The 16,362-nt window shown below is 33.8% G+C and overlaps 1 protein-coding gene across 1 annotated transcript; it reads right to left on the bottom strand.

Annotated features, from left to right (window-relative positions):
• Positions 1-4,006: 4,006 nt before the first annotated feature.
• Positions 4,007-6,205, bottom strand: LOC139515064 (uncharacterized). The gene has a single exon (XM_071304623.1). It carries the CDS (start codon positions 6,203-6,205, stop codon positions 4,007-4,009), a length of 2,199 nt encoding a protein of 732 aa, XP_071160724.1.
• Between the last annotated feature and the right edge of the window lie 10,157 nt (positions 6,206-16,362).

Raw genomic sequence — 16,362 nt, 5'->3', positions numbered from 1 at the left:
GTATGACCAAACATAGACAAATATGTGTCTTTAAACACATGGTTTGTCGAAATCCAACAATACATGTTTCTGAAAAACACGTGTTTTGATATGACGATGTAGAAATAAAGAAAAAAGACAAGTATTATTAGCCATTAACTTCATGTCAGAGACATTTATGAAATGAAAAAAATAAACGATATTTAAGGAGGTGACCATATTTGGCACTAAGTCTCTTATAGCAAAATTTAAATCAGTATCTCTTTCATTTTAAGGTGATACCTAACACCTTGACTAATATTAATTTGGCTCGTTTAATTTTTCATAAAGTTTTGACAAAATGTTACTTTGAACCTTTGACAAAAATATAAAAATTTCAAAAAATGTGAACCAACCACTTTATCAGAAAAATTTCGTTGGTTATATTGCAGTTTGGCAAACACTAATTTTGATCATTGAGAAGCTTCTCAAAACAACATGGTTAAAACGTTCAGCTGATTTTTAAAGAGTTATCTCCTTGTAGTGTTAGGTACCACATTAGTTGCATATTTCTTTTATATAGTCTTTAATGGTAGTTGTTTGCATGTCCCCCCCCTGTTTCTAGTTAATTATAAATTTTTCTTGAACGAATGTCGGATTTCGAATCCACGAACGCTTGGGTAAAGCATTTCGGTTGAGTAATTGGTAGTTTTTTTGCACTTAAATGTCCATTTCTATTTTTAGGAGGGTCTTTTAGACAATGTAGCATATATTGAATGCAAACTTATATTTTATGTTCAGATAGTTAACAAAGCAGACAGTGGAATTCAACATTCGTTTTCCTTAGCCCTCGTGAAATGTGAATATCATTGGGTGAACAGATCTTCATATCAACCTCGGGCATAGGAAATAAATGTATAATATTATATGAAAGATAAAGATATTTCATATTCACTGGGGTAAAGCTGATGACCGTAACTGCATTCACGGTCATCCCAAGATGTCGGATGAAAAATTTGGTCAGTTTCTGTGTTGTCTGTTAAAGTGTTTCTATATCATTTTCTTTACAAATCATACATTGAAATGATGTAAATTTATAAAAGAATCACTCGGAAATCACTAATTACTTCTGAGAAATGTGCATGAAACGGGAAATTCGATTTGAAAAAATCGCCAAGATGACCGTAAATCACAATCGAGATGACCGTAACAGAATCAGCGATTCATAACAAGGCTGACCGTAACTGCTTTTAAGATGACCGTAATTTGTAAATGATGACCGTAACTTTTAAAGGATGACCCTCAATTCTAAGAAATATCCGTAATTATACAACTATCTTTTTGTATGAAATGATTGCCAAAAGACATGCAAATGAACAGGAAGGGAAAACATGCCACAAAAGCGCGATAAAATGACACCTTACAAGCATATTTAAAAACAAAATGGGGTGCACAGCCTTCAACTGCTCGACAAAAGATTTTTGTTTGTTTCTGGGATTCCTTTTAATGACATATAATAAATACACATTTTTAAAAATGCCAAAAAATTGCATGTACACCCATTGATATTATATCGTCTTTCATTTTGTCGTGCAAATAAAATAACAGAAACATTTTGAAAATATCATTCGAATAAACTAGTGAAGGTGAGCTCCAGCAAAGTAGATCCTTAAAATAGTATTGTACGAAAAGCGTATCACAAGGCGGAACGTTGTCAATTTGTATATATGCAGAAATGTTATTCATACAGTCAGGATTCTACTTCTTCAAAATTATCTCCCCATTACGCCAGTTCATGCCCACAATCGTAGAAATGGAAGCCATTGTAGGGATGACGCTCTGCCAATTTTGCTCTTGAAAACTGATAAATTTATCCACATAGCACCATTACGATCGATCGTTATATGTCAGTTATATTTTAAAAGACAAATGTATCTACTAGCTAATGAGCATTAGTTAATGATCTTGTCTGCATTGATTCAACTTAAAAATATTGTCTGTTCGGATGTCAGATGGAATTTTTGAAAATTCTTAAGCATTTAAAATAATTCTAATTAAATATTTCGTGGAAGGGCAGACTAAACATTTTCAGTGGTTGAAGATTATAAACCCTAGTTATCACACACAAGAAAATCATATTTTTTCGAAGATATCCATTTTCATCATCCAAATTAAAAGACTGTCGTCAAGTACTTTTAGAAAAAATAGCTATTCGAACACACCTACTCTGTTTTTGTGATTTTTATTAGATAGGTATCTCACTTGACCCATATATTTCATCTTTTCGTACTGTCATTTTTAACCAGATTTTTGTGACAAAAATGTCGGTTATTGATTTGGGGATGGCCGGGCGGGCGGTCGGGCTGTCGGGCGGGCGGCAATCAAATGTTGTCCGTGCATTAACTCATGAACCGTTCAACCAAAGCTTTTAAAATTTTAATATGTTATTACTGACAACGACAGCAAACCGGATTTATTAACATTTATTTGTGTCCTGGCAATATCACAAGAACCATTACTGATGAATGGTGAAAGTGAAAATCGTCAATATCAAATTTGACCTCCATTTTGTCATCAGTATCAACATATTAAAATTTGAAAAGCTTAGATTGAATGGTTCATGAGTAAATGCAACAACATGAATGGAAACGCCATTTTACGATCTTTCAAGAACCATAACTCCTGAACGGTAAAAGTCAAAATCGTCATTATTGAACTTGACCTCTATTTTGTCATCAGTAACAACATATTAAAATTTGGGAAGCTTAGGTAGAACAGTGCATGAGTAAATGCACGGACACGACTGGAAACTCATTTTTCAATCTTTCAAGAACCATAACTCCTGAACGGTAAAAGTCAAAATCGCCATTAATGAACTTGACCTCCATTTAGTTGTTAGTAACAACATATTAAAAATTTACAGTCAGTCTTTACAAATTACGGTCATCCTTTACAAGTTACGGTCATCTTTTTACCAATCACGGTCATCCTTGTTTTATGTTACGGTCATCTTGAAAATATTTTGATTATGATTTACGGTCATCTTAACGATTTTTTCAAATCGAATTTCCCGTTTCATGCACATTTCTCGGAAGTAATTAGTGATTTTCGAGTGATTCTTTTATAAATTTACATCGTTTAAATGTATGATTTGTAAAGAAAATGATATAGAAACACTTTAACAGACAATACAGAAACTGACCTAATTTTTCATCCGACATCTTGGGATGACCGTGAATGCAGTTACGGTCATCAGCTTTACTCCAGTGATATTAGACATTTGCGGAAACTAGGCCTATGCATAGGATTACACTTTAGACTTACGATTACAGGTGACAAAAACAATTAAGGGGTCATCTCAAAATACAAACAACAAACCAACAATACATATAAAAATAGCAAACGGTGTCTTCTATAAAAAAAAAGAAGATGTAAGCAACACGTTAAATTGCATTTCCGATGCGCTTTTCTGGATTTCCCATGAGGACCGCACAAAGCCGAATATTTGAAGACAAGGATTTATAAGGACCGAATGTGTAGATAGATGTATGATATTTATATATGTCTCATGTCTATCTCTAGATTAGCCTTCCGTGACAAGGTAACACTACGACTATTGAAGTTATATTTAAATATAGCGGATGTGGTCGAGTGGTCTAGAGCGCTGGACATGAGGCTAAGCGATTGGTGCTGTAGTGTATCAAAGGTGTGAGTTCGAATCCCGCTGAGGGACGAACAAAAAATTGTCAGTAGAAAATCTAACTCTAACACTGTTTGGAGTAATTTCAGACTTATATATATATATATATATATATATATATATAGCAAAAGTAAATAAACACGGTGTACAGAATGTATATAATAATATTTTTAAATTTGCAAACTACATTTCACATCAAATAATAACAGTTCGTTAAAATATTGTCACTAGCGCTTTCATGCCTTCTGGCAATCTTCAGGCGACGTTTTAACAATGTCCTTGACGACACTGCCGTTGGTAACGTTTATTACGTTACAATAACGATAAGGGGAGATAAATCAAACGTGTTTAAGTAGATCCGTTTAATTTTGGCTGAAAGTCCTTTATAAAGTGTGCTTCCTTTGCCAGTCTTTTATATTTGTTCGATTCGTTCATTTTATAGAACGGATATACGGTAAATTTTCCACTACTGCACGTTTCGAAATGTTCGCTCACATCTTGCATTCGTGTGGATGGATCTCGTATCTGTTGTCTGTGAACACGAACTCTTTGACAAATTGAGTTACCAGTCTGTCCGATGTACCATTCCTTGCAAGTGCTGCATACAATACAGTAAATAAGGTTTACCGTTTTGAAATTCATGTCTGCATTTGGAATAATGGTTTGGCCGTTTTTCAATGTTATTTGCGGGCCGGTTGCCATGTATTCACAAAGACCACATCTAGGGTCATTACATTTTGAAACGTTGTATTGTATTCCATTTGGGTCATAAAACTTAGCCCTTGTTAAAATCTTTTTAAGATTTAAAGGCTGTCTTTTACTTTTCAGGAATTTTTCTGTAGGGAAAAGCTTTTTTAATTTTTTCGTTTTTTGTAAAACTGGCAAATTTGCTTTTATGACGTTGAATATGTCAGGATTGTACGGGTTATGAGTGCTAACAAACGGGATAAGTTCTGTATTACTCTCTTTGCGTGCTGTGGACCTGAGTTCCGTCATTGGTATAGCTTTTGCCTTTTCTATTCCCTTTTCTATTAGTGGGTTTGGATAGTTTTGTTCTTTCAAAAACACCTTCAGTTCATTCAAACGTAATTCCTTCGTGAAATCATCACTCACAATTGTACATACACGTCGTGCTAGACAAAACGGGATGTTTCTTTTCGTATGTGAAGGATGGCATGAATGAAAATTCAGGTATTGGTGGGTGTCCGTCTTCTTATAATATATATCTGTGGTTAAGGTTGTTCCATTCTTTAATATTAAAATATCTAGAAATGGCAGTCTTTGTTCGCTAGATTCGATGGTAAATTTAATCGAAGGATGTAATGTGTTTATCAGACTATGAAACTTCTCTAAATTGTGACTTTTGTTTAAAATGATAAAACAGTCGTCTAAGAATCGCTTCCATTCCGATTTTACGTACACTTTAAAAGCTGTATCAAATTCACTTTCAACTTGTTGATACATTTTATCCTCCAGAAATCCCATCACGAGAGTTGCGTATGTGGGAGCAACTTTTGTTCCCATAGCTGTACCAGAGATCTGTAGATAATATTTTCCATCAAAGAAAAAGGTGTTATTATCTAGTATGATTTTCAATCCCTCCAACAAAAAATTATTCGAAAATCTTTGGTCGATAATGTGCCTATATGACTCTAGCCAAAATTTTACAGCATCTAATCCTAGTTTGTGCGGTATATTGGTGTAAAGACTTGTTACGTCGAAGCTTACCAATATTGCATCTTCTTTGACTTCGGCTGGTAAATGATTTAAAAAATCAAAATTATCACGGATAAAACTAGGTACATATTGGCATAAAGGTTTCAAAATTAGGTCAATGAAATGGCTCAATCTATGAGTTGGACACTGCGGTCCAGCAACAATAGGCCGAAATTTTAAATCTTTTGGTGAATTTATTTCGATATATGCGCAATTTTGTTGTTGAACTGCTGTTTCTACTTCCTTACTTTTGTGGATTTTAGGTAGTCCATAAAAGTTGCTTGTCTTTACCTCAAATTTTGTAAGATAGTCAACTTCCTTTTCAGTAGTACAATGAGGAAATTTTGAAATAAGTTTGTTTATATTTCTCTTAGTTTTCTTTTCCATATTGTCGTTGAGTTCCCGATAATATTGTTTATCATTGAGCTGTTCCTGAATTTTGTCTCGGTAATATATTCTGTCCATTATTACTAATGCACCACCCTTGTCAGCTTCTTTTATAATTATCGATTCATCTTTTTGTAATCTGTATAAAGCTTGCTGTTGTTTAAATGGTAAATTATTTTTTACTTTGTCCTGTGGCTTCGGTATTAATGGAAAGTTTGACAGATGATTAATGTATAAGTCTAAATCTTTATTTTTTCCTTTTTCCGGTGTAAATGTAGATTTATTTCTTACAATTGATTCGTCAGCTGTCTTTGATTCTTTATCCCCAAAATGATTTTTTAGTCTTAATTTTCGGCAAAATTCTTTGATATCCACTGAGAGTGTATCAGTGTCAGCTGGAGGTGTTGGAGTATATTTCAATCCTTTATTATTTAACACTTTCATTTCATCGGAATCAAGTTTGCGATTAGACAAGTTAATTATTTTTGGGTCGACCCTGTTACTTGTTTCAGATTGGTTTCGGAACGTTCCTCTATTTGGTAGGCGGTTTTGTTCCGACCCACACCTAAAAAATGAATCCGTTTTGTTCTCCGTTCCACATCGTTCTTGTCTACATTTTTGTTCTTAGATGGTAGACTTTTATTTCGATTGTTTGGAGTCTGGTTTCTATTAGGTTTCAAGTTAGGTCTTTTCATATTTGGTTTCGAAGTTGGTTTTTTATCACGATTTTTAACCACTTCGGAATACAAGGGTTTAGTATTCTTTGTTTTTGGTCGATTTTTACTCCTGCTTCTTGACCGACTTTGTGATTTGTTTTTTGTCCACTGTGTTCTTAGTGGTGTTTTACTTCTCTGCCTTTGTTCGGTAAAATTCTTAGGTTTCCGTTGTTTTTGATTCTTGGATTTTTGTTGCTGGTTCTGTGGATTTTCTGGCTTTCCATAATTTTCTGCATATGATTCCAGCCACTTCTGTTTTTCACTCCAGCGTTTTATAGACTTTTCCTCTTCATTAGAAATTTCTTTTGACCATATCTCCCTCAGTTTATCGGCAACACTGTTTGTTGAAATTTGGTCGATTTCTTGGTTGATAAGATTTTCACTTTCCTGGTATTTCTGTTCGTATCTTTCTTTTTTCGCTATTAAAAGAGATACTTCCGTATGGATTCTTTGAATCGTAAGATCCCATCGTAATTTTGTTTCCATTTCTGGTTCTCCTTTTATTTCCTTTATTAGAAATTTTTGAGGAATAATTGGTATTTCAGCGTTAATCCAATCATTATATATGTTAGCCTGTTTTTCACAGTTAAGAGAATTCCAAAAGTTTTGCTTACGTGCATTAAGAAGGTGTTTCCATATTTTAGAAATTTGTTTCTTTTTTCTGTAAGCTTCTTTTTCAATTGAACTTCATTTAATTCTAACCACATTGGTGGTGTTGATTCATTAGACTTACTTGAGTTTCGGATTGTTTCCGATATATATATTATCAGCAGGAGAAATAGACTTTCCCCGCGAAACAGGGTACTTTTAATGCAATGGTCAGTATACGAAAACCAGCAAAAATATTTGTCAGATGATACTCTACTGCACGATTACAACTTTGTATCCGCAACTGTTCCGTTACCGACTTAGATAGATTGTGATTTCTTTACACAATTTCTTCTCGTCTACTACACTTTTGAATTTTTTATCCCTAACAATCAATTGAATAGATTTGGGTATAAACTTTGTGTAGAAATGAACAACGTCGCAGTGAGAGATCACGGGCTGTTCCGGGGGTTGGAACACCCTTTTCTTGCCGATCAATGCTTTTGATTAGTGACATTTGGTCGGACAACCACCCCCCCCCCCCCTTTCCACCCCTTTATCTTGGGTTGGAATCCTCTTTGGAAAATGGCTGGATCGACCCTTGCGTCGTCAGGGCCCTCTATATTACAATTCCATGAAAAAAGTACCAGTCTCGGAACAGGGGTTAAATTTAGCTCATCTTTCGAGCATACCAGTTTCACCTATGTTCATGGAGGATAATTATCGACACCAGGAAACAAAAACGTCCATACTTAATGATTCCCAAGATTTTTTTTATAATAATTGCATGAAAGAAAAACAACTTTTGTTTGTCTTTTTCTGTTTGTTGCTGTTGAAAACATAGATAGCAAAGTTTTAACTATTTGAATACACCTATTCTTACATTTGAACTGAGTCTGGCAAACAGTCTAAAATATATTTCCGACACAGAAAAGCTCGTCGATAACTGTTTTTTTTTTGGGGCCCCGGGGGGTTCTCGAATAGTTTTTTTCTATTGAAACCAAAACGTAGACAAAAGTGTTTGTCCTATTAAGGAAAAATAAAAGATTTCAAAATTATACCGAACGGCAAATGAAATTTAATGAAGAATAAATAGCTCAAAAACACCCGTCCGCTGTATTTCCTCATTCTCTTTAAAACAAAATAAAAGAGAAAGTATGTATTAGCGCGTCTGGCGTATTAAATTATAATCCTGGTACCTTTGATAACCTTTTTAGCATAAGCATGCTAACATGTTCCGTTATTGATTGTACCTTTTTTAAACTTACACAAAGTATTGCTGACTTTTTGTCAGCAATTGTCCCAATCTATCAACAGCAACGACAATTTTTGTGTCTCATGTGAAATTTTCTAAAATAATGTTAGTTCATTCTATCATACTTCGTACAATTTCAGCATTTTCAACCTTGGATAACAACGTATACAATAATTAATGTTAACACATTGCTGCAAATATATTTGAAAAAAAATCATTGTTCAACTACAGAAAAACATCCCTATCGTTAATACATTGTTTTGGATCGATGGTTTATTTTTACACTTTGAGAAAGCCCAAGATTTAAATTCCACCTGTAAGTGTTATTGTAATCGTAATCGTAGGTGTATGACAGGGCGTGTTTTATTGGTCTCTTCTGTACATCTCCAGAATGTATTCTGGTGAAGAGTTCAAAAAAATGAATCTGGACCTCTTCTGGAGATATTCTACGGAAGATCAATAAAATAAAAAAATTTAATTGCCGTCGAATACAGCAGGTTCTTGTTATGTTGGATGAATTAAATTAAGTTTACGATTTTTTAAAGAAAATTAAGATACGTCCAGTAGACATGACTGTGAAATTGTGCTCTGTTCGTTACAATTTTCTTTATGCTTTTCTTCAATTCAATGTTGCTAAACAAATCAGGCTTTATCCCCCACTATTTGATTTTTAAGAACAATCTTATCCTGCACAAGAATTCGTTAATATTTGTCTGGAATATGACTCGGATCAATTTACAAAAAGGACATCTTAGTCTATCTATTTATTTTTTAAAGTAACCGAACTGGATTATTTTTGTATAAAGCAAAGCTTTCAGGAAGTTCTCAAAATCATTTTTTTCTGGTGGTCCTTGAAGAAAATCTCCTCAGGTCCTAACTATTATTTCTAATGCAAAATTTCGATGGTCAAAACCTTCGGACTACCACTTTTCAAATGCTTTCATTATATATCGATCCATATGTTAGTAAGCAACGTAAACCAGACGTTTCCTATACTTTTCTTATTAATAAATTTTAACAGTTGGTTGTGTACTGATTGATACTTCAGTCTGGGAGAACAAGATTTATTTCAGAACTAGTTGCAACTAGCTTTGAACAAACTTCCAGTAATTGCAAATACTCTTTGTTCGATGTTTTGAGTCTATAGTCTTAATGTTAGTTGGCCGGTTTCTTTTGAGTATCTCGTACCGATCTTTTCAGTTAATCAAATTGCAACTGATTTGCACAGGTTGTTCTTATATTGTACTGCTACACTACTGTTTCAGCTTCGAGGAGGATCGAGCGCTCACAAACTAGTTGTTGTACTGTTAAATCACTGTCCCTGGATAGGAAATGGTTGGGATCCCGCTACTATGTTTAATCCCGCCACATTCTGTATGTATGTGCCTGTCCCAAGTCAGTAGCCTGTAAGTCAGTGACTTACAGGCTACTGACTTGGGACAGGAACTCGGTGGTTGCCGTTTGTTGCTGTGTTACTTCTTTGTTTTTCGTTCACTTTATTTTATACATTAATAAGGCCGTTAGTTTTCTCCTTTGAATTGTTTTACATTTGTGATTTCGAGGCCTTTTATAGCTCACTATGTGGTATTGGCTTTGCTTATTGTTAAAAGCCGTATGGTCAGGTGACCTATGGCTGTTAATTTTTGTATCATTTGGTCTCTTGTGAAGAGTTGTCTCATTGGCAATCATACCATATCTTCGTTTTTATATAATCAACTTCTGCCATATTCTTTATGAACCTGTCCCAAGTCAGGAGCATGTAGTTTAGTGTTTGTCGTTGGTTCATGTCTCAACTCATATTTGGTATTTTTCAAATTGTTTTGTTTTGTATAATTAGGCCGTATTAGTTTTATCGTTTGAATTGTTTCACACTTTCATGGCGTTTTATAAACGGCTTTACAGTATCGGTTTTTTTTATTGTTGAAGTCCTTACGGTTTCCTGTTATTGCTTTCATCCACTACTTCATATTATGATAGTTGCGTCATCAGCAATCAGATCACATCTCTTCGTTTTTATATTATATACCCGACTTTTTCTCTCGTGTTTTCCTGAACATGCATGAAATATTTGTCACTGGGCGTTAAAAATTAGCATCAATTTTGTGTTAAATAAGAAAAAACCATCTGATATTTATTTATTTGTTGGGATGGGGGACATGAGATTTTCGTTTATGAATATGGTTGCCTGGTAAGAGCAAAACAAAAATAGGCATGATTAGCGACAAATTAAAATGAATAATGATGTCCTCTTTCCTTCTTCATTCCTCATCTATTGATTTAAACTGACTACTAACCCAATCATGAGTATTGAAATTAGCGTTAATCACTAATGAAAATATAATAAAGAAAATGTAAAAAATTAAAAGTTCAATAAAATTGTAAAGTTTAATAAATAAAAGAAAAATTGAAATGAACTAGCAACCTCAATCAGGCATGCGCCGGAAAGTAATCTTCAAAATGTTGATGGTTTTCTGTACCTAAAGAAGAATCAAAATCCCGTCTCTAGAATTTCAAAGAGTTGTCCCTTAACTGTTACTGTCCGTGTAGTTCTTATATTCATCCAGCTTATCGTCCTACAGATATGTCCTACTAAGGCTGTCATACCATAAAAACGTTTATAACAAAGCTCACATTCTAGTATATCTTCATTAATTAATTTATGAATGTCATTTAGACTAAACGACGCCATGTTTGTTTTGTGCCTCTGCTGTCTAAACCACCTATTTAAAAAGAAGAGGTGGAAGAGAGCCAGAAGATCTTCCCAATGCAAAAAAATAGAAATGGACCTCTTCTGGCTCACTACCGAAGAACAAAAAAACACGCCCACAGTTTCCGCAAATGTCTATTATTGTCGATGTGACAACTATCACTCGAGTTCAAATGACGTAGATGTCAGCATTTAAAGGTTAACATACAACATTTAACAAGTAGCAAAACCGATTCCGAATAATCAGCCATAAAAGGCAATGTCATGACAACTTGTGACATAACGCAAAAGAGAGAACAGACAATTTTGTTTACAAAACAATAAATGAAAATCAAATAAGACAACAGTAACAAACGACATCCACTGAAGTACAGGTTTTTAATACTGACCTTTTTTTAGGCAATTTAGAAGCATTATTTCAAAATTAATAATCTGAACTGGTTACTATCCACTACACTTGACAGTAAAACTTGTCTATTGTTGATTTATAACTTGTCAGCTACACTTGTCTATTGGTGATTTATAACTTGTCAGTAACACTTGTCTATTGGTGATTTATAACTTGTCAGTGACACTTGTCTATTGGTGATTATAAACTTGACAGTAACACTTGTCTATTGGTGATTTAGAACTTGTCAGTAACACTTGTCTGTTGTTGATTTAGAACTTGTCAGCTACACTTGTCTATTGGTGATTTATAATTGTCAGTAACACTTGTCTATTGGTGATTTATAACTTGTCAGTGACACTTGTCTATTGGTGATTATAAACTTGACAGTAACACTTGTCTATTGGTGATTTATAACTTGTCAGTAACATTTATCTATTGGTGATTTATAACATGACAGTAAAACTTGTCTGTTTGTGATTTAAAACATGACAGTAACACTTGTCTATTGGTGATTATAAACTTGTCAGTAACACTTGTCTATTGGTGATTTATAACTTGTCAGTAAAACTTGTCTATTGGTGATTTATAACTTGTCAGTGACACTTGTCTATTGGTGATTATAAACTTGACAGTAACACTTGTCTATTGGTGATTTATAACTTGTCAGTAACACTTATCTATTGGTGATTTATAACATGACAGTAAAACTTGTCTGTTTGTGATTTAAAACATGACAGTAACACTTGTCTATTGGTGATTATAAACTTGACAGTGACACTTGTCTATTGGTAATTTAGAACTTGTCAGCTACACTTTTAGAACTTGTCAGTGACACTTGTCTATTGGTGATTTAGAACTTTTCAGTAACACTTGTCTATTGGTGATTAAGAACTTGACAGTAACACTTGTCTATTGGTGATTTATAACTTGTCAGTAACACTTGTCTATTGGTGATTTAAAACATGACAGTAACACTTGTCTATTGGTGATTTAGAACTTGACAGTAACACTTGTCTATTGGTGATTTATAACATGACAGTAAAACTTGTCTATTTGTGCTTTAAAACATGACAGTAACACTTGTCTATTGGTGATTATAAACTTGACAGTGACACTTGTCTATTGGTGATTTAAAACTTGTCAGCTACACTTTTAGAACTTGTCAGTGACACTTGTCTATTGGTGATTTAGAACTTGTCAGTAACACTTGTCTATTGGTGATTAAGAACTTGACAGTAACACTTGTCTATTGGTGATTTAGAACTTGACAGTAACACTCGTCTATTAGTGATTCAGATCTTGACAGTAACATTTGTATATTGGTGATTCAGAACTTGACAGTAACACTCGTCTATTGGTGATAAAGAACTTGACAGTAACACTTGTCTATTGGTGATTAAGAACTTGTTAGTAACACTTGTCTATTGGTAATTTAGAACTTGACAGTAACACTTTTCTATTGGTGATTTAGAACTTGACAGTAACACTTGTCTATTGGTGATTTAGAACTTGACAGTAACACTCGTCTATTGGTGATAAAGAACTTGACAGTAACACTTGTCTATTGGTGATTAAGAACTTGTTAGTAACACTTGTCTATTGGTAATTTAGAACTTGACAGTAACACTTTTCTATTGGTGATTTAGAACATGACAGTACACTTGTCTATTGGTGATTAAGAACTTGACAGTAACACTTTTCTATTGGTGATTTAGAACTTGACAGTTACACTTGTCTTTTGGTGATTCACAAGTTGACAGTAACACAAGTTTTTAAGACTTGATATGGTAACACTTCTCTTTTGGTGATTCACAACATGACAGTAACACATGTGTTTAAGACTTGACGGTAACACTTGTCTATTGGTGTTTCACACCTTGACAGTAACACATATGTTTAAGACTTGACGGTAACACTTGTCTTGTTGGTGATTTACAACTTGACAGTAACACATGTGTTAAAGACTTGACGGTAACACTAGTCTTTTGGTGATTCAAAACTTGACAGTAACACATAAGTTTAAGACTTGACGGTAACACTTGTCTTTTTGGTGATTTACAACTTGACAGTAACACATGTGTTTACGACTTGACGGTAACACTTGTCTTTTGGTGATTCACAACTTGACAGTAACACATGTGTTTAAAACTTGACGTTAACACTTGTCTATTGGTGATTTTGAACTTGAGAGTAACATTTTTCTTTTGATGATTCACAACTTGACAGTAACACATGTGTTTAAGATTTGACAGTTACACTTGTCTATTGGTGATTTAGAACTTGACAGTAACACTTGTCTATGGTAGAACTTGACAGTAACACATGTGTTTAAGATTTGACAGTTACACTTGTCTATTGGTGATTTAGAACTTGTCAGCTACACTTGTCTATTGGTGATTTAGAACTTGACAGTAACACTTTTCTATGGGTGATTTAGAACTTGACAGTAACATTTGTCTATTGGTGATTCTCAACTTAACAGTAACATTTGTGATTTTGACTTGACAGTAACACTTGTTTATTGATGATTCAAAACTTAACAGTAAAACTTGTGATTTTGACTTGACGATAACACTTGTCTATTGGTGACTCATAACTTTACAGCAACACTTGCGATTTAAAACTTGACAGTAACATTTGTCTATTGGTGTTTAATAACTTGACAGTAAATCTTGTTTATAAGTGAGTTAGAACTTGACAGTTACACTTGCCTATTGGTGATTTAGATTGAGTTGTCTCATTGACATTTTTGTTGTGGCGTGTATTAAATTGTAAAAAGCTATTATAGCTGTAACTTGTTGATATAACGAGAAAACAAAAACGATGAACGACAAAAGTATGACCAAACATAGACAAATATGTGTCTTTAAACACATGGTTTGTCGAAATCCAACAATACATGTTTCTGAAAAAACCACGTGTTTTTATAGTACGATGTAGAAATAAAGAAAAGTGACAAGTACTATTAGCCAGAGACATTTAGGAAATGAAAAAATAAACGATGTTTAAGGAGGCGACCATATTTGGCACTAACACTATTGAATGCAAACAAATATTTTATGTTCAGATAGTAAACAAAGCATAGACAGTGGAATAAAACATACATGACGTTCATTATCACTGAACTAGCATATATTTGATTAGGGGCCAGCTGAAGGACGCCTCCGGGTGCGGGAATTTCTCGCTACATTGAATACCTGTTGGTGACCTTCTGCTGTTGTTTTTTTTTCTATGGTCGGGTTGTTGTCTCTTTGGCATATTCCCCATTTCCATTCTCAATTTTATACTACATCTTCTAATTTCTATATATGCTATTTGTTTATTTTGTTTTATTGTTTTTGTGGCGGATTGTCAATTTCATATCTATATTTCAACCAAATTTGCTAAACAAAACATTGTCATTTCGGGGGCTTTTATTGCTGACTATGCGGTATGGGCTTTGCTCATTGTTGAAGGCATTACGGTGACCTATATTGTTATTTTCTGTGTTATTTTGGTCTCTTGTGGAGAGTTGTCTCATTGACAATCATACCACATCTTTTATCATTATACATCTTATATATATGACCAAATATAGACAATTCTGTGTCTTTAAACACACGGTTTGTCGAAATCCAACAATACATGTATTTGAAAACACATGTTGTGTTTTATATGACTAAATGGAAATATAGAAAGGTGACATGAACTTTTAGCCATCTACTTTAGGTTAGAGACATTAAGGAAATGGAAAAATAAATGCTGTTAAAGGAGGCGACCATATCGAACAAACTGTGATTCAATGATTTTTTTTATAGAAGGTCAAATGATTGAAAGTTTATCAACACTATAACAAATAAATTATTGTTTTTATAGAAGGTCATTTGGTCCGAGACCACAATTGTATAGTCCCTAGTGTTGACAGTGGGTTACTTGCCATTAATTTTTATACCCGTTCTAAATTTATTTCTCCATGTTTAATGCCTCATATTGCAAGTAGAGGGGTGAAATTACACTGTAAAAAAAATTGGGTCCAGAATTTTAAAGGAAAGTAGTGATTTGGTCCAGGTGAAAAAGGTTCAAAAATAGCACTTCGGAAGCTGTCAAAAGATTTCAAGACGCCCTAAAGATACAATTGTCCATATTTTGAGTTAGAGGCGATGAAGTTTTGTATAATTTTGATATAATTTGTCCCAAAAGTAGTACAACACACTGTAAAAGTTTCTTTGAGAAAACGCAGGTGGGATTTTTTTTACTTTCATTTATGTTCTAATAGAAATGCACTACGAAATAATTGTGGTCTCGGACCATTTGATAGAAATTTTACTAACAATGAGACAGATTAGATTAGTTTTGATTTTTCCAAAGAATATTTTCAATTTTTAGCAAATGCGAGCTGTCTTAGTTGACCAAGAAAAAATTGGCACTTGATCTCTTTAAGTTAATTTCAAAACACTTGTCTATGAATGATTAGGAGGCTGACACTAACACTTGTTTGTGGGTGATTTAGAACTTGACATTAACAAATGTCTATTGGTAGTTTAGAGCTTGACAATACTTAGATATAAGAAGATATGGTATGAGTGCAAATGACACAACTCTCCATCATACTTGTCCTCGGTCTATCAAAAACTTGACAATAACACTTGTCTATGTGTGATTTATAACTTGACGACGGCACTTGTCGATTGGTGTTTAAGGACCTGATAATAACACTTCTTAATGTGAGATTAAGATCTAGAACCAGACAATAACACTTGTTAATGGGCGATTTGGAACCTTGTTAATGAGCGATTTGGAACCTGACAATAATACTTGTTGATGGGCGATTTAGAGTCAGATCATAACACTTGTAAATGGTTGATTTAGAACCTGACAATAACACTTGTCAATGAACGATTTAGATCCTGACAATACCACTTAAAAATGGACGATTTAGAACTTGGCAATAATTATTATTAATGT

This window comes from Mytilus edulis, chromosome 3 (assembly GCF_963676685.1).
Source record: "Mytilus edulis chromosome 3, xbMytEdul2.2, whole genome shotgun sequence".
NCBI lineage: Eukaryota > Metazoa > Mollusca > Bivalvia > Mytilida > Mytilidae > Mytilus > Mytilus edulis.
Note: the sequence above shows the minus strand (reverse complement) of the source record. Positions and strands in the feature narration are given on the sequence as shown.